The sequence below is a fragment of the Urocampus carinirostris genome, chromosome 1 (assembly GCF_059441175.1).
Source record: "Urocampus carinirostris isolate Australia breed hairy pipefish chromosome 1, RoL_Ucar_1.0, whole genome shotgun sequence".
NCBI classification, from domain to species: domain Eukaryota; kingdom Metazoa; phylum Chordata; class Actinopteri; order Syngnathiformes; family Syngnathidae; genus Urocampus; species Urocampus carinirostris.
This window is the reverse complement of record NC_142349.1, coordinates 459,769-481,651: the sequence shown is the minus strand read 5'-3', so window position 1 is coordinate 481,651 and position 21,883 is coordinate 459,769. Positions and strand designations below refer to the sequence as shown.

General features: G+C 38.0%; 1 protein-coding gene across 2 annotated transcripts in view; it reads right to left on the bottom strand.

The window, feature by feature from the left end:
• Positions 1-21,883, bottom strand: part of rgs9a (regulator of G protein signaling 9a) — a 71,602-nt gene that overhangs the window by 8,938 nt on the left and 40,781 nt on the right. The window contains exons 9-16 of one of the 2 annotated variants that reach the window (XM_088329541.1): positions 17,970-18,227; positions 12,417-12,493; positions 9,475-9,556; positions 9,339-9,401; positions 8,303-8,332; positions 3,612-3,673; positions 3,089-3,202; positions 513-628 (exon numbers count right to left, since the gene is read on the bottom strand). In XM_088329541.1, the coding sequence (XP_088185667.1) occupies positions 513-628; positions 3,089-3,202; positions 3,612-3,673; positions 8,303-8,332; positions 9,339-9,401; positions 9,475-9,556; positions 12,417-12,493; positions 17,970-18,227 (802 nt within the window). The remainder of the gene's footprint in view (positions 1-512; positions 629-3,088; positions 3,203-3,611; positions 3,674-8,302; positions 8,333-9,338; positions 9,402-9,474; positions 9,557-12,416; positions 12,494-17,969; positions 18,228-21,883) is intronic. The other variant, XM_088329573.1, reaches the window with a different exon arrangement.

Sequence of the window (21,883 nt, the reverse complement as noted above, 5' to 3'; positions counted from 1 at the left end):
TCTCAATTTCTGTCGCTTCTCCCTCACTCTCCCTTCTATTTTTCTACATCTTTTTTTCTTCTTTTGTTTCTCCCTGTCTCTTTTTCTCTCTTTCTCCCCTTCTTTGTCTGTTTTAACTCTCTTCCCCTCTTTTCTTCTTTTCTTTTTCTCTCAATTCTTTCTATCTCTTTATCTTTATCTCTTTTTCGCTCCTCTCTTTTTCTGTCTTTCTTTGTCTTTCTTTCTTTCTCTTTTTCTGTCGTCTTCCCTTTAGTTCTCTCTTTTACTTTTCATTTCCTTGTTGCATTTTTTTCTCCCTCGCTCCCTCTTTCTTTTTCTTTTTCACTGTCATTTTGTACCCCAAGCTAGATTAGATTATGGAAAACTACAAAAATCCAACTGCAGACATATTACAAAAATACAACTACTGATAAACTACAAATATTCTACTATGAAAATACTTCAAAATACAAATGCAGAAATACTTCAAATTCCGGATCAGTCAAAAAAGTATGTTTAGAAAGGGCACATACCACTAAACTCCTTCTTAAGGAAGATTTTGAAGTCGTCCCTCCCTCGCAGATCAGTCAACAACTCAAACAAGCTGAAGGACCAACGCTCCACTCGCATTTTGGTCGGGACGTCAACCCTGGTTGCAAAAGAAGAACCTTTTCAATAATAATACATTAGACTTCAATGCATCTTTTAGGACACCCAAGGTTGCTGCACACATAATATCAAACAAAAATAAACAAGCAAATAATAAATACCAAATAAAAGCAAAGTAAACTTTAAAAAGGGGGTCAGTATGTAAAGCAGAGAATTATGAAATGGCAAGTCTAGAAAAGGTGGCTTTTGAGTTTGGATTTGAAGGTGGACAGGGTGGCGGAATTGGGGAGGTCGGGTGGTAATGAGTTCCAGAGGTGAGGGGTAAAGCTCTGCTCCCCATGGAGCTAAGAAGGGCAGCGGGTACAGTGAGTTAGAGGAGGAGGAAGATCTGAGTGTGCAGGACGGTGTGGCAATGTGAAGGAGGTCGGAAAGGTACATCTTAGGTATAGTGTTGTGTTCCTTTGTAACGCGTTACTGGAACACAGTTTTCTCGGTAACAAGTACTGTGACGTGTTGCTACTAAAATAGTGTTACCTTTTATAGCAAGCACTCACTCCAAACAATAATTGTCACAAACAAGTTTATATACTCCTTCAAAGTACACCTGATTACAGTTGCAGTGGCGCTCTAGCACAGAATATAAGAATACTGATTTTTTTGTCAGCGAGATACTCTCCCAAATCCACAAACTGTACTATTTTTTATGTCTTTTTATTTGGAAAATTATTTTTACAAAACACCATGCTGGGAGAAACAGAGAAGTCAATCTTGCAGTGGTCATAAATTAAAATTGATAGAGATGGAGTTGATTGGCTAAGTGTTAATTTGCATGCTTTTAATCCTTGGATGCATTATTGGGGTCAGAAATGACCCAACTGTCACAATCCTGTCAGTTGCCTGCTGATTGCCCTCACGTGCGCTCACTCCTTCAGCCCCAGCTGCCACTCGTTTCCTAATATTCCTTCTACCTATTTAAGCGCTTCCTTTCTGGTCACTCTTTGTAAGTCCGTCAGCAAACCTCAGCACACGCAAGGCAAGCACTTTTGACTCTGGCTCCAGTTTTGATTTCAACCTGTTCCTGCATCCTGCGACCTGCCTGCCCACCTCGTCTTCCTGCCTGATTTCTTCCCCTGATTCCTGCTATCGATCCCCTGCCCTTGGCTTCCCGATCGTCTCCGGTTCCCTGACTTGTTCCGATCCACAACCATGTTTCGTTCTCCTGTCCCGGATATCCGACTTGCTCCGATCCACGATCACGCTCTGCTCTCCGGCCCCGCCTGTCCGCCTCGACACCTGTCACCGGCTGCGAGGGCTACCTGTTCCACCTGCCCATCGAGGACCAGATCGCTGTTAACTCCTCTCTACCGGATCCCCCCAATTCTTTAATAAAGTTTGGTGAGAACGTTACGCATTTGGGTCCTTGTCTGTTGCGATCATGACACCAACAAATTGTTATTCTTCAAAATATTTTAAAAAGAATTTGGCCGCCAGAGCTAGGGTCCGTGTGCTTTTCACAAAGCACAAAAGTTTGCACAAGCCAATAAATATGTGTAATAAAGGCTTTACTGCTTCCATAGGTTGGTGTATATGTTAAATTCTATTTTGTTTATTATGTGTCTACTGTATTTCTAAGCAAGTAACTAGATAGTTAGTGGTAGGGTAACGCGCTACCTTTGGGAAGTGTTGGGAATAATACAGTTATAAATAACGCAGTTATGTAACTAGCTTTGTTTTAGCTTTCTATCCGGCCATTTAGATGGCTTTCTAGCTTCCATTTAATTGTTTACCTTTTTAGCTTTGTAGAAAACTATATTTCTACCTTTTTGCAATTTACAAGCTATCTAGCTAGCTTTTTACATATTTTTGCATGCTATCCAGCTAACATTTGACCTTTTGTTGATAGTTATATAGTTAAATGTTGGCCCCCTTTTTAGCTAGCTATCTAGCTTTGTTTTAAGCTTTCTATTCGGCTATTTAGATGGACTTTTTACTCTTTTGGCTAGCTATCAAGCTCCCTTTTATTTTTTTTACCTTTTTAGCTTTGAAGCTAGCTATCTCTCTACCTTTTTAGCTAGATAGAAAGCTATCTGGCTAGCTTTTCAATTTTTTTGCATAATATTTAGCTAGCATTTGACCTTTTTTTGTAGTTATCAAGCTAAATGTTGGCCTCGTTTCTAGCAACTTTCAAGCAGTTTTTTCAGCTTTCTATCCGGCTATTAAGATGGGGTTTTATTCTTTCAGTTAGCTATATTGCTCCCATTTAGTTTTTACCTGTTTACCTTTATAGATGATTATTTACCTTTTTTTAGCAATTTAGCAAGCTGTCTAGCCAAGATACTATTCTAGAAATGCATATCAATTAGTAACAAAAAGTAGTTCTCAGCTTGAAAAAGGTTGGAGACCCCTGTTGTTACCTAAGAAGCAGGAGACCTACAGGACCTACTTTGCCCCTCCTTTAATTTAGATTTTTATTTAGAATAGTAACGCATGAAATGCTCACCTTCTCATATTGAGATTCCAGTAGGAGTCATTGTCAGTCTGCCAGGGATTGCTAGGTTGGCAGGGTGCCAGGAAGGGATCATGGTGTTTGTAGGTTGTGATGTACTTCACCAATCTTAAAACACATAAGAGTCAAGTTATTTAATCCACGCACAAATATTTTATGCAGCTTTCCCACAATACCGATTCAGTCATGGGCGTAACCATTTTTGTTGGTGTTTAAATAAACAGTGGGGTTAGACTACATACCGTGCGTCCTGCAATTGGGTCTGTCTGACACATTGTGATATTATAGCCATATAATAGTTATTAGGTGTTGGATTGATTCGAACGTAGCACTACTGAAAGCCAAGGTGTTAAACGCACGGCCTGTCCTGCATCTTTTGTGGAACAAGAACGCCTTGTACCTCCCATTTGTGAGGCGAACATGTTTACCGGTCATCCACCGAGCTAGTGTTCATGTAACATGTAAAAATGGTCGGTAAAATAAAAATTTAAAACGAAGTCAATCTGCAAATACTTACGCGCCAAGTGACACACTCGATTTGACTTTTGATCGCATGATGGCCTGTTGATAGAACATGTTCTGAAATAAAAGAAAAAATTAGCTTTGCAGTCATCAAACACCTGAACGATATTCACTAAAGAACCTATGTAGCACAATGGTTTTTTTTTTTTCACATTTCAATACTAAAATACCAAGAATGACCAAAAATCCTTTGCCTTTGACTGTTTGTAATTTAGATTGCTTTTTTGTTATTTCTGTTCTGGCGCAAACCCTCTTGCCACAATGGAAGATTGGTGATTAGAGTTGGGACTAACACGTTTTAAAGGAACACTTTCCTGGAAGGTAATTACTTTTTTTTGGGAACAAGTACTGTAACATGCTATTATCGTGTCACCGGATTGCGCATTGAGCTTACATCACTACATCACTTACAGCGGTTGTTCAGAAACATTCTCCAGTTTCAATGATTTGTCCCTTGATAGTCTAACACTGATGGTCAGTAGGGCCAAACAAACTACTTGCCTGCTTGATCCGTTTCCAGCTTTACTGGTGAAGGATCTGTTTGGGATCTTAGGACCATCAGTTTTAATAATTATTAATATATCGCTATCCTCTGGTATTGTTCCTGTAGTTTGCCGTCATTAAACCCACGCTTAAGCGACCTAACCTTGACCCAGAAAGCCAAGGTAATTATAAGCCAGTGTCAAATCTGCCATTTTTTGCAAAAATACTTGAAAAGGTCATTGCACAGCAGCTAAATGAATTCATGTCAGAAAATAACCTCGTTGAAACTGTCCAGTCAGCATTTAGGGCAAATCACTCTACTGAGACAGCCCAGGCTAAATAACCAATGATCTCCTTTTAGCAATAGATTCCGGTGCCTCAAGCAGTTGTAAGGGTTTTATTGTTCTATGCACGTATCTACAGTAATTTGTATCTAGACAGTTGCTTTCATAGTGACAGTAATCTGGGGGGTAACATATACATACATACTTATGTACATATATATATACATACATATACGTACATATATATACATACATATACATACATATACATATACATACATATATATACATACATATACATATACATACATATATATACATACATATACATATACATACATATATATATATATATACATATACATACATATATATATATACTGGACTGTCTCAGAAAATTAGAATATTGTGATAAAGTTCTTTATTTTCTGTAATGCAATTAAAAAAACAAAAATGTCATACATTCTGGATTCATTACACATCAACTGAACTATTTCAAGCCTTTTATTATTTGAATATTGCTGATTTTGGCTTACAGCTGAAAAAAACTCAAAAATCCTATCTCAAAATATTAGAATACTTCCTCAGACCAAGTAAAAAAAATAATTTTATAACAGCAAAACTAAATCAAACATTTGAAAATGTCCATTGATGCACTCAGTACTTGGTTGGGAATCCTTTTGCACGGATTACTGCATCAATCCGGCGTGGCATGGAGGCAATCAGCCTGTGTGGCATTGCTGAGGTGTTATTGATGCCCAGGATGCTTCGATAGCGGCCTTCAGCTCATTTGCATTTGTAGGTCTGGTGTCTTTCATCTTCTTCTTAACTATACCCCACAAATTCTCGATGGGGTTTAGGTCAGGGGAATTAGCAGGCCAATCAAGGACAGTGATGCCATGGTCAGTGCACCAGTTACAGGTGGTTTTGGCACTGTGGGCAGGTGCCAGATCATGCTGGAAAATGAAATACTCATCTCCATAGAGCTTTTCAGCAGATGGAAGCATGTAGTGCTCTAAAATCTCTTGGTACACAGTTGCATTTACTCTGGACTTGATGAAACACAGTGGACCAACACCAGCAGCTGACATGGCTCCCCAAACCATTGCTGACTGTGGGAACTTCACACTGGATTTCAAGCAACTTGGATTTTGCTCCTCTCCAGCCTTTCTCCAGACTCTGGCGCCTTGACTTCCAAATGAAATGCAAAACTTGCTTTCGTCTGAAAAGAGGACTTTGGACCACTCTGCAACTGTCCAGTGCTTCTTCTCAATAGCCCAAGTCAGACGCTTCTTCCGTTGTCTTGAGTTCAGAAGTGGCTTGACCATGGGAATACGGCTATTGTAGCCCATTTCCCGGACACGTCTGTGAACTGTGGCTTTTGATACCTGGACTCCAGCTTCAGCCCACTGTCTTTGAAGCTCCCTCAAATTCTGGAAGCGGCTCTTCTTCACAATTTTGTTAAGGCTGCGGTCATCTCTCTTGGTTGTGCAGCGTTTCCGGCCACATTTTTCCCTTCCAACAGACTTTTTGTGGATATGCTTTGAAACTGCACTGTGTGAACAGCCTGCTCTTTGAGAAATTTCTTTTTGTGTCTTACCCTCCTGATGGAGGCTATCAATGATGGTCCTCTGGACAGCAGTCAGATCAGCAGTGATTTAGTTTACTGAACCAAGCTGAGTGTTTTTAAGGCTCAGGAAACCCTCGCAAGGTGTTTCGAGTTAATTAGATGATTCAGGTGATTAGTTGAATAGCCTACTTGTATACTTTTTCATGATATTCTAATATTTTGAGATAGGATTTTTGAGTTTTCTTAAGCTGTAAGCCAAATTCAGCAATATTAAAATAATAAAAGGCTTGAAATAGTTCAGTTGATGTGTAATGAATCCAGAATGTATGACATTTTTGTTTTTTTAATTGCATTACAGAAAATAAAGAACTTTATCACAATATTCTAATTTTCTGAGACAGTCCAGTATATATATATATATATATATATATATATATATATATATATATATATATATATATATATATATATATATATATATATATATATATATATATATATATATATATATACTTTTATCGGTCGTCCTCATCTGGATGCAACTATGACATAGAAAACTGGGAGCTTCTGGCTTTCAAACTTGCCCTGGAGGAGTGGCATGATGGTCATTCTCACCGTGGTGGACAGATTGAGCAAGATGGCACATTTAATTCACCTCACTAAGCTCCCAACCACCAAAGAAACTGCACAAGTGATCCTGGAACATGTCTTCCGAATTCACGGAACATCCCAAGGACGTTGTTTCGGATCGGGGTCCACAATTCTGCTCGGTCTTTTGGAGGGAATTCTGTAAGCTGCTTGGAGCCACTGCCAGCCTAACCTCCAGATTCCATCCCCAATCTAACGGACTGTCAGAGCGGGCTAATCAGGAACTAGAGAAGGCACTGCGATGCATGATATCCCGCAACCCCCACTCTTGGGCGCAGCAATTGACATGGGTGGAGTATGCCCATAACTCACTCACCTGCTCGGCCTTTGGTATGTCCCTTTTTCAATGGGTCTATGGCTACCGTCCATATTTGTTTAACTGCCAGGAAGGGGAGGTCACGTGGCCATCTGCCCTTGCTTTTGCCCGTCGATGCCGGTGTACCTGGTCTCAAGTCAGGGCTACACTCCTCAAGTCCGTTGCCAGCTTCACCACCGGGGCCAATCGTTGGAGAACTGCTGCTCCCATCTACTGTGTGGGCCTAAGACTGTGGCTTTCAACCAAGGACCCACCGCTCCAGGTGGAGTCGCGTAAACTGGCACCTCGCTTCCTTGGTCCATTTCCCATGAGGATGCACCCCACATTCCACGTGTCAAAGGTCAAACCAGTTCATGAGAGCCCACTAGTCCCTGCTACACCTCCTCCACGCTTCTTTGATGGTGGTCTGGTATATACTGTAAGCACCTGCTGCGGTCCACACGATGAGGTAGGGGTCTTCAGTACCTTGTCGACTGGGAGGGCTGACCAGAAGAGAGGACCTGCGTGCCTCCTAGTCGGATTGTGGACCGGACCCTCATCTCTGACTTCCACTGACAACAACCAGATTAGCCCGCCATCCGTCTTGGTCGTCCAAGGGGTCGTCCTGCAGCTGCTGCTACCAAACTGGCAGCCGGTCCCCAACCTGACCCAATACCAGGCTCTGTATTTAAAGCCCTGCCGAACTAAGGTAGGCTCTTTGTCAGATCGTCTGCAAAGCCTACACCCGGAACCTGTTTGCGCTTCTGACTTCTCTTCTGCCCCGGTCTTCCAGGCTCATGTTTTGCCTACTCCAAGTGCTGCCATCTATCTTTCAAGCCATCTTTCTTAAAGGTAGTCCCAAATCTCCACTTCAAGATTTCTCTTTACTCCAAGACCCTCTCTCCCGTTTACCTAATCCCTAAATAAACTTCCTTAACGTGACGCAATTGTGGTCCTCGTCTGTGTAATCCGTGACAACGAGAGGTTTGAAGCCCAGAGACAAAATGTATATGGAGTGTTTTGGCTAAATATTTGTTTGCAAGCTATCAAGATTCCACAAGCCAAAATATATAAAGGATTCATTTTCAGCTTTAGCGGTTCTATGTTAGCTTTAGTATTTGTATCGTCTATCATTGCTTTAGGGGCCAACTAGCACAACATTAGCAACTAGCATTTTCAGCTTCATGTTATGGAGATTTTTATATCCATGAAATTTATTCTTTTTGTGCCTGTTGAAAATTCAAGACTAGTGACAGAGGCATAAGAAAATATTTTTGTTATATGATAATATTACACTATATTTCTCAGGTTTTCCATGGCTTCAATGTGCTTCACTCTATTAGAACATTTTGAAAGATTTTTAAAATGAAAAACAAAAACAAGACCACCCACAGCGTAATGCTTACCATGCGTCTATATTGGTCAAATGTGATTTTCTGAAAAACAAATACATTTGTTGGATAACAATGGGAAAACTGGATTTTAATTTCTCCACTAACTGACAAAACAACTCCTAAATATCAAACACAAAAACTGAACTAGTACATATTTCTATTACAAAAATAATGAGGAATAATTCCAAAATCTAGCCAGTCTATTTTGGGGGTCTGAAATTTAACAGTGGGCCGCCAGAGCTAGGGTCCGTGTGCTTTTCACAAAGCACAAGAAAGAATACAAACTACAAAGACTCAAAGTAAAGAAAAAGAACATCTTTTTTGAACCTGCCTTTCACAAAGAAAAAAAGAAAAAGTAAAGAAATAATTTGAGAAAAAATGGGATAAAGAAAGCAAAAAGGAAAAAAGAAAGGTAAAATGTGAATAAAAAATTAAAAATGGGGACAATAAAGCAAAAATAAAGCAAAAAAGGGGGGAAAAATTTTTTTTTGTTTTCTTATTCCTCTTCTTTTTCTTCCGTTTTCATTATGCCCTTCCTTATTTTGTTTTTTCTTCTCTTTTTTCCTTATTTTTTATTCTTTTTTTTCCTTCTTTTATTTTACCGTTTTCCTTTTCATCATCTCATTTTTTCCAAAGTAATGAGGTCCCATTTAGTTACTTTGAGTCTCCTTGGTTTGTATTCTTCCTTGTGTTGTGACGTAGTTTTCAGTTGCACAACAAAATACGGCGACAAATAGTGGTCAAATCATGCACACTGTCTTTTCATATGAAGGCGGGGGCATCAACCTGCGAGTTTGAGACCCCTGATGTACACAGAGTGGAATCCACACTATAGTAGCTAGGACAGAAAAAGGTTTCAAGTGAGCTCCATCGAAACCTTGAAGAGCAACAAAAGAAAGTGGGAGAATTAGGGAGACCAGAAAAAGTGTGAATATTGACACATAGCAAAAAAGTAGTTCAGTAAAAGTATTTTGCTTGTGAATGAGTGAATATGGGAACAAACGAGTGAATGATTGAGCTAGTGAATGGACGAAAACTGACCTGTTACCTCATCTTGGTTGGGATTAATAAGGCGATCCGGACCAACATCCAAAGCACTATAAGTTTGATGCTGAATACATTCATATGAGAACATATTTGTTGAAAAGTTTTTGGGGGGTCTGTGTAATTGTATAGCAACTGACCGGTGGCCTGTTGACAATCCAGTAAGCTCTTTCCTGGCAATCAAATACAACACGGTCTGGCTTCTTCCTCTCTCTACTTGCCCTAAAAACACATTCAAGAAACAAATGTCTCAATTATTGAAGCCGTAAGGATCTTTCACCTTCTCCCATCAAGCTTGCACTTGCCTAAAGGCAGGGCTCTCCAATATGTTCCCCGTGGGCACCTGGCTGCCCCTTGAGGACAGGTGAGGTGCCCACGGACCTGTTCTGAAATTACTAGGGTTGGGTCATTGTGATTTGCTGGTAAAATAATTTTGTTACCCGTTGACTGAGTTGATATAACCCAATTACTTAATAAATAACACGGGGATAACAAAGGAACATCATAGTAATAACATGATAAGTTGTTGTTTTAGAAATTCAAAGAAATAAATTAAAATTCATGGGTAACAAAAAAAAAAAGATTTTCAAGTATTAATAATTATTTTTAAGCAATTAATTAAGAGAACAAATTGAAAATCTATGAGAAAAATAAACTAATTATTCAAATGTATACAAATGATTATTTTTATTGATTTATTTTACAGAAAATACAACAAATTAAATTCCAATTTATGGGTATATAAAGCAAATGAATAAAAAATGTTTTTGCATGCTATCGACATTACATTTTCCTTTTTTTGCTAGTTATCAAGCTAAATTCCGACTTTCTTTCTAGCTTACTATCTACTTTGTTTTTAGCTTTCTATCTGGCTATTTAGAATTATTTTTACTCTTTTAGCTAGTTATCTAGCTCCATTTTAGTATTTTACCTGTTGACCTTTCTACCTAACTATCAAGCAACCTTTTTAGGTGTTTAGCAAGCCATCTAGTAAGTTGATATTTTTGGAATTCATATCAAACTGCGTGCCCTTTGCGTTATTTAGTAACAAAAGTAGCTTGACACTTGAAAAAGGTTGGAGTCCCCTGCTTTAAAGGTATTCACAAAGACCAATGGTTTTTTTCAGTTGGGCACAGACAGTTTAGCGTTCCTCCCGACCATTATGCAGATATTTTGCAAAATATTAACTGTGTCGGGGGACTCGAGAAATTTGTCTTAAAGTTGACCGATTTGGCTCATTTCCTCAAAAAGCTGTGACGTCGATGAAGAAACACATCACTTCCAAAGGTTTTTTACGCTCTCCTGCAAGTAGTTTACTTTAGGGCTGCAACTAAAGATTCATTTCATAATCGATGAATCGGTAGATTATTTTTTCGATTAATCGGATTTTTTAGATATATTTTAAATTCCCTCTTGACTCAAATACAGAAATTTTGGACATTTAGAAAAACGGTGCACAAAACAACCGAATATCCTGTCATATAACACAATTAAAGAAATACAAGTGTTCGTGTCGTTCGTGAACGAAACATCTCTATGAAATGGAGAAAGAGAGCCGCCCCCCCTCAAATCAACAGCCGGTTCCCTCCGAGACGCCTTTTTTCTCTTATGATTGGTCAATATGCACTTTTTGGGGATTCTGTGTTGTTGACTTTAAATTTGTCAAGCATAAAATCATTTTATATTTTACCTTTTTTGTAGTCATATAAATGTATGAATTATATTTTTTGTGTTTTTCAGTATTAATATGTATGTACAAAACAAAGTTTAGTCTTTTGTCTTCTTTTAGATCTCTTTTTCCTTTATTGCATTTTTTCTTAAGTTTATTTTTTATTTATTTTTCCCCCCCTTTTAGGTTATTATGTGGATGCTGTTACATGAATTAGGAATTGTCAAGACCAGAACGGAGAGAGGACCCACTCGCGTTGCGTTTCTCGCAAGTTTTATTGCGTCCACGGTCCGGTGATTGCTGAGCGCGAGTAGCAGGTCGCTCTGAACGCAGAATTGGATCTTCCGGTGGTGTTGGGAGCGGAAAACAGGTCAGTAGCCAGGACAGGAAAGCAAAACAGTGGTCGGGGTCGTAAGCGAGTCGTAAGCCAGGAAAGGAGAGTAGACAAGGTCGGGGACAAAAAGAGGTCGAAAGCCAGGACGGGAGGGTTGACGTGGTCAGGATCAAAAACGGGTCGAAGCCGGGGAACAGACAGGTGGGAGTCAGGGTCGAAAAAGGCTTGCCTAGTGTTAACTGAGGTTCGCAGACGGACTGACAAAAGGGGACAGATAGGAGTGGGTAATAGGGACAGAGAGCCAATCAGAGTCCGAGGCAGTTAGCGCCAAAGGAGCGGGCACAGGTGATGCATATCGGTAATCATGCCAGTAATGTAGGGATTAAATCAATAAAAACAAGGTAAAGAGCCGTTCGGGACCCGAAAGAGAAAACTCTTTTTAGTGAGCCTAACAGGAAAAAAACGGTTCTCAAAAATAGTGGGAATTCCCATCTCTTCACGTAAACTCTAAAGATGTCCCCGCAGTGTTTCACATTTGTTTAGAAATTTCAAAATTCTTTGAAATACAACTTCTTTTTAGACTAACGGAAATATTTACCATCTCTGGTACCTAGTTACTTTCACTAAAGAGTAATTCAGTTACTAACTTTTTGGAAGAAGTAGTGAGTAACTTTAACTTTTTCAAAATATCCCTAAAATGGATTCACTTTCCAGCACGGCAGCATAGTGGTTAGCGCATGTGTGGCACAGTTCTGAGGTCATGAGATCAAACCCTCCTGTGTGGAGTTTGCATGTTCTCCCCGTGCTTACGTTGGTTTCCTCCGGGCACTCCGGTTTCCACCCACATCCCTAAAACATGCATGACAGGTTAATTGGCCAGTGTAATTGTCCCTAGGTATGAATGAGCAAGTGAGTTGTTTGTCTCTGTGTGCCCTGCGACTGGCTGGCAACCAATTCAGGGTGTCCCCTGCCCACTGCCCGAGGATAGCTGGGATGGGCTCCAGCACCCCCGTGACCCTACTGAGGACAAGCGGTGCAGATAATGGATGGATGGATTGGATGGATTCACTATCACATACTTGTACTGCTCCGTGGCCTGCATCACGATGAAGTCCCACTTGTGGAAAAGCCATTTATGTAGGCGGTTGTAATGTACCTGTTGTGAAGATGGAAGCAGAAAGTCAAAATGTGACATTTGAGTTGTGAACATTTATACCAAGATAAGTTTCACTTTTTAACCACTTTTAATTTTAATGTAGTGCACTCTCATACACAGGTTTTGAACGAAGTGCTGTACAAACAGGAAGAGTTTTTAAATATATTACAATCCCTTGTTTTTAGCAGTGTTGCATTTCAAAAAGGTCCCTCGATAGACAAAATCTGTATTTATTTATCTATTTATTCACCGAATACTCTATTTTACATTTCAACCAAAGAACAAACCCAATTTACAGGCTCAAGTATACGTTTAATGAAAACTATCAATAAGGATCGTTCTTTATAACCGTTATTTTTCTTTAAATAACTCTTGGACTGTGAAATTATATTTAAAAATGTTTTGCACAACTGTATTAAGGACACCATCCACTTTACCTCACGTGATACTTTGTTACCATCATATGGACATTTTGGAAAACTCTCTCTTGTTCTCTCTATCTCTTGTTCTCTCTCTGTCTCTCTTGTTCTCTCTCTCTCTTTAGTTCACTCTCTCTTTTGTTCTCTTTCTTAAACTCTTTCTCTCTCTTTCTCTCTCTTCCTTTTGTTCTCTATCTCTCTATTGTTCTCTAACTTTCTTTTTCTCTGTCTCTCTCTTGCAGTGTTCTCGTTTGCCCGCGTCCCTGCGTCCTAGACGCACCATTTTTGCTGGGACGCTGACATATTATACTAAATATAAAAACAATGTTTCTCATACACACACACATAAAGTAACGTTTCAACAATGAGTGTAATTATATCTCTTGTACGTTTATCAATCTTGTATTCTTTTATTTTGAAGTCGTGTTCTTGTCTGTACTGATTCCTCTGACGTAAAATAAACCACTACCCCTCTCGGTTTGGAATCCATCCAGAACGGACGTAAGTTCTTGTCTGCCATAATCATGTAGAATTAAACTATATACATGTACGTATTTTATCTCTGCAAATATAGCCACTAAATAGTCTTAATAATGTCAATCCCTGACAAAATGGTGCCGATTACCGGTTTGTTCCGAGATTTTTGTTCGATTCTACTGGATTGGGATGAAAGAGCACATGGGACCACACGGTTAGCATACCGAGGTTAGCATCCAAAGTGCTTTGGAATCGAGTAGGAACGGGCTTCAACGAACCAGAGTGGTGTACTTGCTAAGGTAAAATGCATGGTTTTAAATACAAATTTGGAATAATTTTAAGAAAGGCCATAAAATGAAAGAAGACGTTAATAATTGGGGATTTCATTAGCCAATTATTAAATTGGTTCGAGGGTGTGCCTCACTAAGTCAAATATGATTGTGTATGTCCATATATATATATATATATATATATATATATATATATATATATATATATATATATATATATATATATATATATATGTGTGTGATACAAATATTGACGAGCCGGTATCCGGGTTCGAGGGCTCGCCTCACCGTTAACGGGATCGGTAGCCTGTAGGTTTGCGTACTAGTCGCATACCAACGAAATTCGAAGGCGCATGGGCCTCATTTCAGTAGCCGGTAACCGAAAAGGGAACGGCAGTCTATAATATTACTAGAGGAATTAGCCTCGTAAATCATCGAGAGAGAAGACAGGCTTAAAGTGGTTCGCTATTGTGAATATAGTAAATCTCTGCAGTCGGTAGAGTCCCCGATTTGAAATCGATTTAAAATGAAAAGATAACAAAATATATTAAATAAACTACATGGCTTCAAGGTGCACTGTATAAAACTATCTAAATTAAGTTAATTTTTGTGGGCCCTCTGTCTGTGCATGTTTGTTCAATGTTGTGAAATGTCTGTTTGCATCCATCCTATATTCTCTTCCTTCTTGTCTAATGTTTGTCTTGCGCTGGCTTTTAATCGGCCCATGTAACTGAAAAGAAAAAAAAAAGGAAAGAATCGAAGCAAAATTGCCGCAAACGAGAGATTGCGCCTCAACTTAAAAAAGGAAAAAAAAAAAGGAAAAAGCGATGCGAATGAAGTGCACATTGAAACGAGAGAAACCTTTTTTTAAGAGTAAAACCGTTTAAAATGTTGCTTTTGGGTTTTTGATCTCGTAAGGAATCAAAAACGTTTGTTTCTTGGAAAATCGTCGTTTGCCGCGAAGGGTGTGCAAAATAATGGCTGCGGGCCTATCGGGTTCCCCAAAAAATATTTTTCCGGTCCAATTTTTTTTTTTTTTTTTTTTCAATTGGAAAACGATAAATTCAGGAGTGGAAAGTTTAGAAAACTTATGTTTGAGTTATTTTAGATGCGTTAAATGAAGTTAATGCCAGAATAACACTTGGAAAAGATACAATAACAAAAATAAAGATAGAATATTCCAGTTTTCAGTTCAAAATTGGAAAATTAAGGACTGTAAAGATGAGGAAAAATCCAATTGAGTGAATTGGAAGAGATTGATTTGAGGGAAAAGCATTTTTGTACAAAATTATTGAAAAAGAGCGAATAATAATTTCTTTTGAGTAGAATACAAATGAATAGAATGACTCGTTGTAGAGCAATACACGTCATTTTCACATTAAATAGGTGAAGCTAAAATAGTACATTTAATTGGTTTGAAGAAAAAAAAAGCTAAAATTAAGTGAGATGGTTTTACGTCAATTTCCCATTAAACTGGTAAGCTAAAAAGCTAGTGTCAGAGGGTGCCGAAGGAAAAATGTTGGCAAAGCAGGTAGGAAAGTTACAAATGCAGAAAGATGAGAGTTAGTAGAAGTAAAAGGGAAAAGTTACTCAAATAAAATAATTTGCTGGAAATTGGGTATGGAAAACTTGCAAAAAAAGTGAAAAACAACACATTATGTGAATTTTTTGGAGCTACTCATGGTCTAGAAAAACACTATATAAATGCAAACCATTTATAATGGATTAGAATATACCTTTACTGACAAAGTTACAAAATGGGTTAACATATTGTGACTGACAATGAAATTTGGCATGACAATCCATCTTCAAAGTGAGGTAAAGGAACAAAGAAGATAAGGTTATAGTTATAATTAGTACAATATTTACACAAAATAATTTGCATGTAAGATGTTACATACAGTTGAGATTTGTGTAATATGCATTTGGTGAAAAATAGTCATCGTAGTGAGAAAAAAGTTGTCAGCATTGTGCAAAACATGTGACAGTATTTTTATAGATAAGCTATAAAAATATGAGATAATTATTGAAAGGATAAATATCCAATTGAAGGCAAATGAACATAGACATAACATATTGTTTTGCTTTAGAACAAGAAATGAGATGGCAAAGTATTACAATAATATAAATTCGACTACAAAAATACTATAGTAATACTATACAGACACTACACTATTTCGTTGCCACAATAAGAAATATTATAGACTACAGAAATATTATCAGGGAACCATCGTGAAAACACTACAAAGGAACTGAGGTAAAGTTTGATTTTACAGTAAAAGTGTTGTTCTAACTGCGTTTTATAAGTTTTAGAAATTTGGTTCTTTTCTCATTTGGACTCAAGAACCCCCCATGGCTCACCAAGGAGGAAAAGGTGAGGAAAAGGTAGCACTAATAACGATGATGAAGATATTACATGGGATGCACAGTGATAAGTGAAAAACCAATTTTGATGATATTAAGGAATATGTCAACACTAAGGGCATACAAGGTGAGAACCAGAAAAGGTTTTGTGTTCATATGCGGCCGGTATGAACCATAAGCATGATAGGTAAATCTCATCTCATCAGCTGCACCGCTTGTCCTCAGTGGGATAGCAGGAATGCTGGAGTCCATCCCAGCGATCATCGAGCAGCGATTGGAGGACACCCTGAACTGGTTGCAAGCCAATTGCAGGGCACATAAAGATAGACAATTCACTAGCTCATTCACACTTAGGGACAATTTGAACACACACACACACAGGAGGTTCCCAAGTCCTTAGTACTATGCTGCACACACATACACATATGCAGGGATCAGAATTTTCCGTGGATCCGCGGATTTCCGCTGTTTTTGAACCCCAAAGGCATTCCGACTTTTTCTCTTGCGTAGCAAACAAATTCAAAATCCGACTGTCTCACTCTTTCCTTTATTGCTCTGGCGCACCCTGGCGGCCGTTAGAAAAATTGGCCGCATTGTTGCTCAAGCTGCAGGGACTGAACTGCATTTGAACTTATCTTGCAGTATTTACAAAAAAAACAGTTATGTGGGCAAGTTATTTTAATCTTCTAAAAATGTTACTTAAATGATAAATATAAGCATGGATTTGGACAAGTAAATTGCATAAAACCCAGGAGCTTGGGGGGGGGGGGTGTGTGGCTCCGCCCTGCTTTATTCCTGGACCCTGGCTATTTCAGCTGAAAATGAAAATCTCCATTCTGATCCCTGCATATGACATATATATATATATATATATATATATATATATATATATATATATATATATATATATATATATATATATATATATATATACATATGAAATCATTTTAAAACTGAACTATCAATAATGGTAATATGATAGATGTAAGAGAATAGATTAATAGATATTGTAGTGTACGGAGTTTATTTTGCCCCTAAGGGATTTTGAATTCCGTGTACTAGCTTGGTAAAAGATTTATAGATCCAGGCAGAGATCTATGAACCCCTAAAATTTAGTGATACAAAGATCGAAGTTATGAATCGGTGACAAATATAGTAGATATCTGCGTATTCATTCAGTTTTGATCATCGAATTATTAATTTATTTTCTGCATTTAATTGTTGATGGTAATGACCACAGGCTTGTTTTTTTCCATTTTTCTACTTTCTGTACTTCCTTCTTTCCTTAACATCTTAGTACAACATAATTGGTGATATCAATCATCAAAGCAAATGAGACGTTTAAAAGCAAGCTCTCTTTGATGAATTTAACAAGGAAAAAAAAGCCGCTTGTCTAATAAAAAGACTGACTTAACCTTCCCTCGACAACAATGACGTTATCTCGAAGCGACGAGATCTCATTAGCTAAGATCGGCGTGCAGAAAAATAAAAACTCATACAGCAAAACCAAAATAACGATAAGGCTTGTAATGCGTTAAATCTTTGTTAAAGTGTAAACTAAATGATAATGACAATTTAAAGGAAAAAAAGTTGCATCCCCAGCATAAATGATACGTCTAGGACAGGTACGTGGGGAAATAAAAACACTGAGTGTATAATACAGGATAATTATACAGAATAGTTTAAAAAGAAAGAATATTTGAATAACCAAACTAATCATTTCTCGTTGAATATGCGAATAGCAAAAGGGTAATAACGAGTAAAGCAATGAAAATGACTGGAAACCATCCATAATTTTAGTGTCCATCTTCTCGTTCGTAAATGGACAAATTCAAAACAGGCGTAATACATAAAAAGATTATTTCCTTAGTTGTTCTCATATTCAATAATAGATTACTCTCAATAAATATTGCAGGTCATTTGAACCATTCCGATGTCCTGACCAATCCGCACTGACTGGGGTCTGTCAGTGAGGAAGTCCAGCAGCCAGTTCCGCAGGGGGGTGTTGAAACCCAGGAGTCTCATTTTGTCTACCAGGTGTTGTGGGATGATGGTGTTGAATGCTGAACTGAAGTCCAGGAACAGCATCCGCACATGGATGTTCTTCTCCTCTACGTGTGTCAGGCTCAGGTGAAGCGCAGAAGAGATGGCATCCCCGGTGGAGCGGTTTGTCCGGTAGGCAAACTGTCGAGTGAGGAGGGGAGACTGGAGGTGATGTGCTCTTTATTGAATAGTCCGGCTAATTTGCTAGAACATCCCAGTACGTAAGCACAATAAAATTAACGAGGCTCTTAAGTGCCACTGAATTCCACAAGACTTTTCTTTTTGAAAGTCAATGCACTCTCCAAAGAGCATATCATCCTGTCAAAAAGAGGACATGGACTGATTGTTGTTTGCTGTCATTGTCAGACATTTTTCATCTATTGTCTGCGCCGCTTATCAGCTGAAAGGCCAAGGGGGTAACAGAGCACATCCCAGCTGCGCTCATCGACAACGAGATCATGGGGGTGATGGAGCACATGCCAGCTGCTTTTCAGAAAGCTAACAGGAGATACCTGCACTCGGTGTCAGTCAGTGGAACTAAAACCAAAGACAATTAAGTCATTTCGTGTTTGACATGGACACATTTTGAAAAAGTATTTTTGATGGGCCAAAAGCAACATTCAAATGGTGAATGTAATGTGGAATACGCAAATCAAAGACTGAAAGACAACAATATTCAAGAGTACTTCTGCTTGAAGTCATATAGAGTCTTGTTAATACAAAGTGTATATGTACGCAAGGAAGATTGATAAATTCATCTTGCAAATTTATAAATGCTGTCTTATTTCACTCGTATTCATAGATAGTGAACTTAGGTTTTAACTCAGGGGGGAAGTTTTGAGACATTCAGTAAAACAAAAGTTAAAACCTAGTTTTGTCCGCAATTGATGAAAAATTGTCTTCTGAATAAGCTCTCCATATAACTGTTGAGATTCAAAATACGAAATTTGGACGGATAGAAAAATATTACACAAAAGAAATGTAATATAACAAAATTACAATGTTTGTCAAACTGATTAACAATAATCAATTAGAATAACCATTCACCATTAGATTATCGCCCACATTGAGAACATTTTTGGATGGTATTTTTCATTTTTGGCAAAATCATTCACTTTGAGCATGAATTACCTGCTTTCTTTGCAAAATATTGTTATTTTGAACAAATTTACTTACTGAAAAGATAATACATAGGTTATGATTTTTACAAAAGGCAAAACAAAGAGTGAATCATAACAATAAAAACGTGTTTTATTGGGCTAAATTGATAATTTAACAATCTACCCTGGTCATCTGCCTCAAGGGGAATAGCCAACAGCAAGATAACACATTGAAAATCAAAAGAAAATGCAAATAAAAAGTGCATACAACTTTTTTTCGAATATGATCAATCCACAAAAGAGAAAACACTCAATCACTCAAATCAGGGTAAATGATTCTGACAAGGATAATGGTTAAACTGATGCAGTGACTGGATTTAGTGAAAAAGCAAAATTTGAGATTTAGAACTAACAATTTAAAAAATAAATTGTTTATCTTCGAGTTGGAGTTTTGGGATAGAATGCTCAAAATGGATATGGCAACTTATAGTGGGGATTTTTGCTTTCACTTTTGATAAAAATAAACATAACATAAGAAAATATACGAATCGATAAATTAATTAGTTTTTTTGAGCCACAAAAGGTGTCTCAACAGGGGGGAATAAAATGAGATATGGTTAACATAAACCATTTAAAAAAAAATTAAGCCCCTCTAACTATCCTTTCTTCCCAAATATAGCTTTCCATAAATATTCATTTTCAACAGTATTCATTCAGCTTTCTCATCCATACAGGAGATAGTGACCCCTGCTGACCAGATGACGTAGGTCTGTCAGCCCAGGGAGCTTCAAACTTAACTTTTCTTCCCAAGGGCAGCGGTCAGGACTCTGGGGAGTGTGCCAGCACTCGCGCCATCAGCTGTGTATCCTCCACACGTCCGCCTCGAGGCAGGAGGTTGTTGTCATCTCAGGGAAGAAGCTAGTTTGCCAGATCTGAAAAGAGGTGCGGTCCAATGTGGACAAATGGATGGCCTCACCTCATCTACAAGCATCGCAGCCACACAAATTTCCAACATCACGCCCAGGGGGCGTGGGGATCTTAACTGTTGCCATGCTCATGAAAAACGGCATCAAAGCCGCCAATAATGCCCTAATCTATTCCCCCGAAAGAATAGGTATCGGACTCCACAATGATATCTAGAGAAATGGTGGTCATAAAAGTACCAAAATAAGACTCCAAAAACAGTGGGAAGAAAGGAGTTTTGGTTCAATTTCTGCTATTGTTTTGTGAAAACTTTGGACTTTGCGGACCGCTTTGCTACATTGGTATCAGCTACCACACATCACACAATTTCATGGAAAATAACCAGATATTCCACAAGTCTCACATACTTACACATCGGACCCCACAACTATAAACATAGTTACTGGGTTAATCAAAATTAACACTGATTAATTGATTGATTCTTTGATGGAAATTTTTATTTATTCTCTAACAAATACTTGCTAGGTCAAAAAACTTGACAATTGAGCTAACATAAGAGAAAAAAGTTGTTGTTTTTTTTCAGATGAATCAGATCATAGAATGAATGTATTATGATAAGAAAATATATCTTATCAAGGTTTTTCTGATGCGTTTCAACATTAGGTCTCAAACTTAATGAAGGAACAATCAGGGTAACAGATGATATAATGTTTTTGATTTTGGGTTTTATTCCTATAGTAAGACTTCCACACATCTTATCGATGCCGGTTGTCATATTGCTAGAATTTAAAATTCAATATTTTTCTTAATGAAAAAGGGTTTTGGAGGTTTGTTTATGCATACAATTTTTTGATAAATTGTCAACATGCATTCTAACCTCTTGCCCAACTAGTGATGCTACAGTTTCGAAAAGGATTTTGGGGATCTTTTCATTCTGTTTATCTTAATTCTCGCGGTCTCCATCAATGACCTTAGAGTTAACGATTGCTTAACTGGAGATTTTTCTTCACTTTTGAACGTTTTGCACCTTTTTGTTTTTGTTCGTTTTAGGTGTCCAATTTTTGTAGGTTTTTGTCCGTTTTTGTTTTATCCTGTTTTTCCAGCAAGAGACATTCCTTGGAGGAGAGAAAGTTTTTTCCTTTTTTGAAGGTTTTTTTGCCTCTCCGTGTGATTACCAATCTATTTTTTTTTTAATTCGAGATTAACAACAGGGGGGAAAATGTCAGGTTTTCAGTGTAAATCTCTTGAATTTCTGTCTCAAGGTAATTAGCTTGTTTTTATATTACTAAATATAAAAACAATGTTTCTCATACACACACACACACACATAAAGTAACGTTTCAACAATGAGTGTAATTATATCTCTTGTACGTTTATCAATCTTGTATTCTTTTATTTTGAAGTCGTGTTCTTGTCTGTACTGATTCCTCTGACGTAAAATAACCACTCCCCCTCTCGGTTTGGAATCCATCCAGACGTAAGTTCTTTTCTGCCATAATCATGTAGAATTAAACTATATACATGTATTATATCTGGGGCGGCAGTAGCTCAGGAGGTAGAGCGATCGTTTTAGGATTAAGGGATCCCAGTTCGAATCCCAGCTTGTCCGTGTTACATGCTGAAGTGTCCTTGGGTAAGACACTGAAACCCCAATACCCCCAATAAGCAGGTTAGCGCCTTACATGGCTGCACAAATCACAGCCGCTATTGGGAAATGTGAAGCACAATGTAAAGCGCTTTGGGAAGTCATTGACTTGAAAAGCGCTATATAAA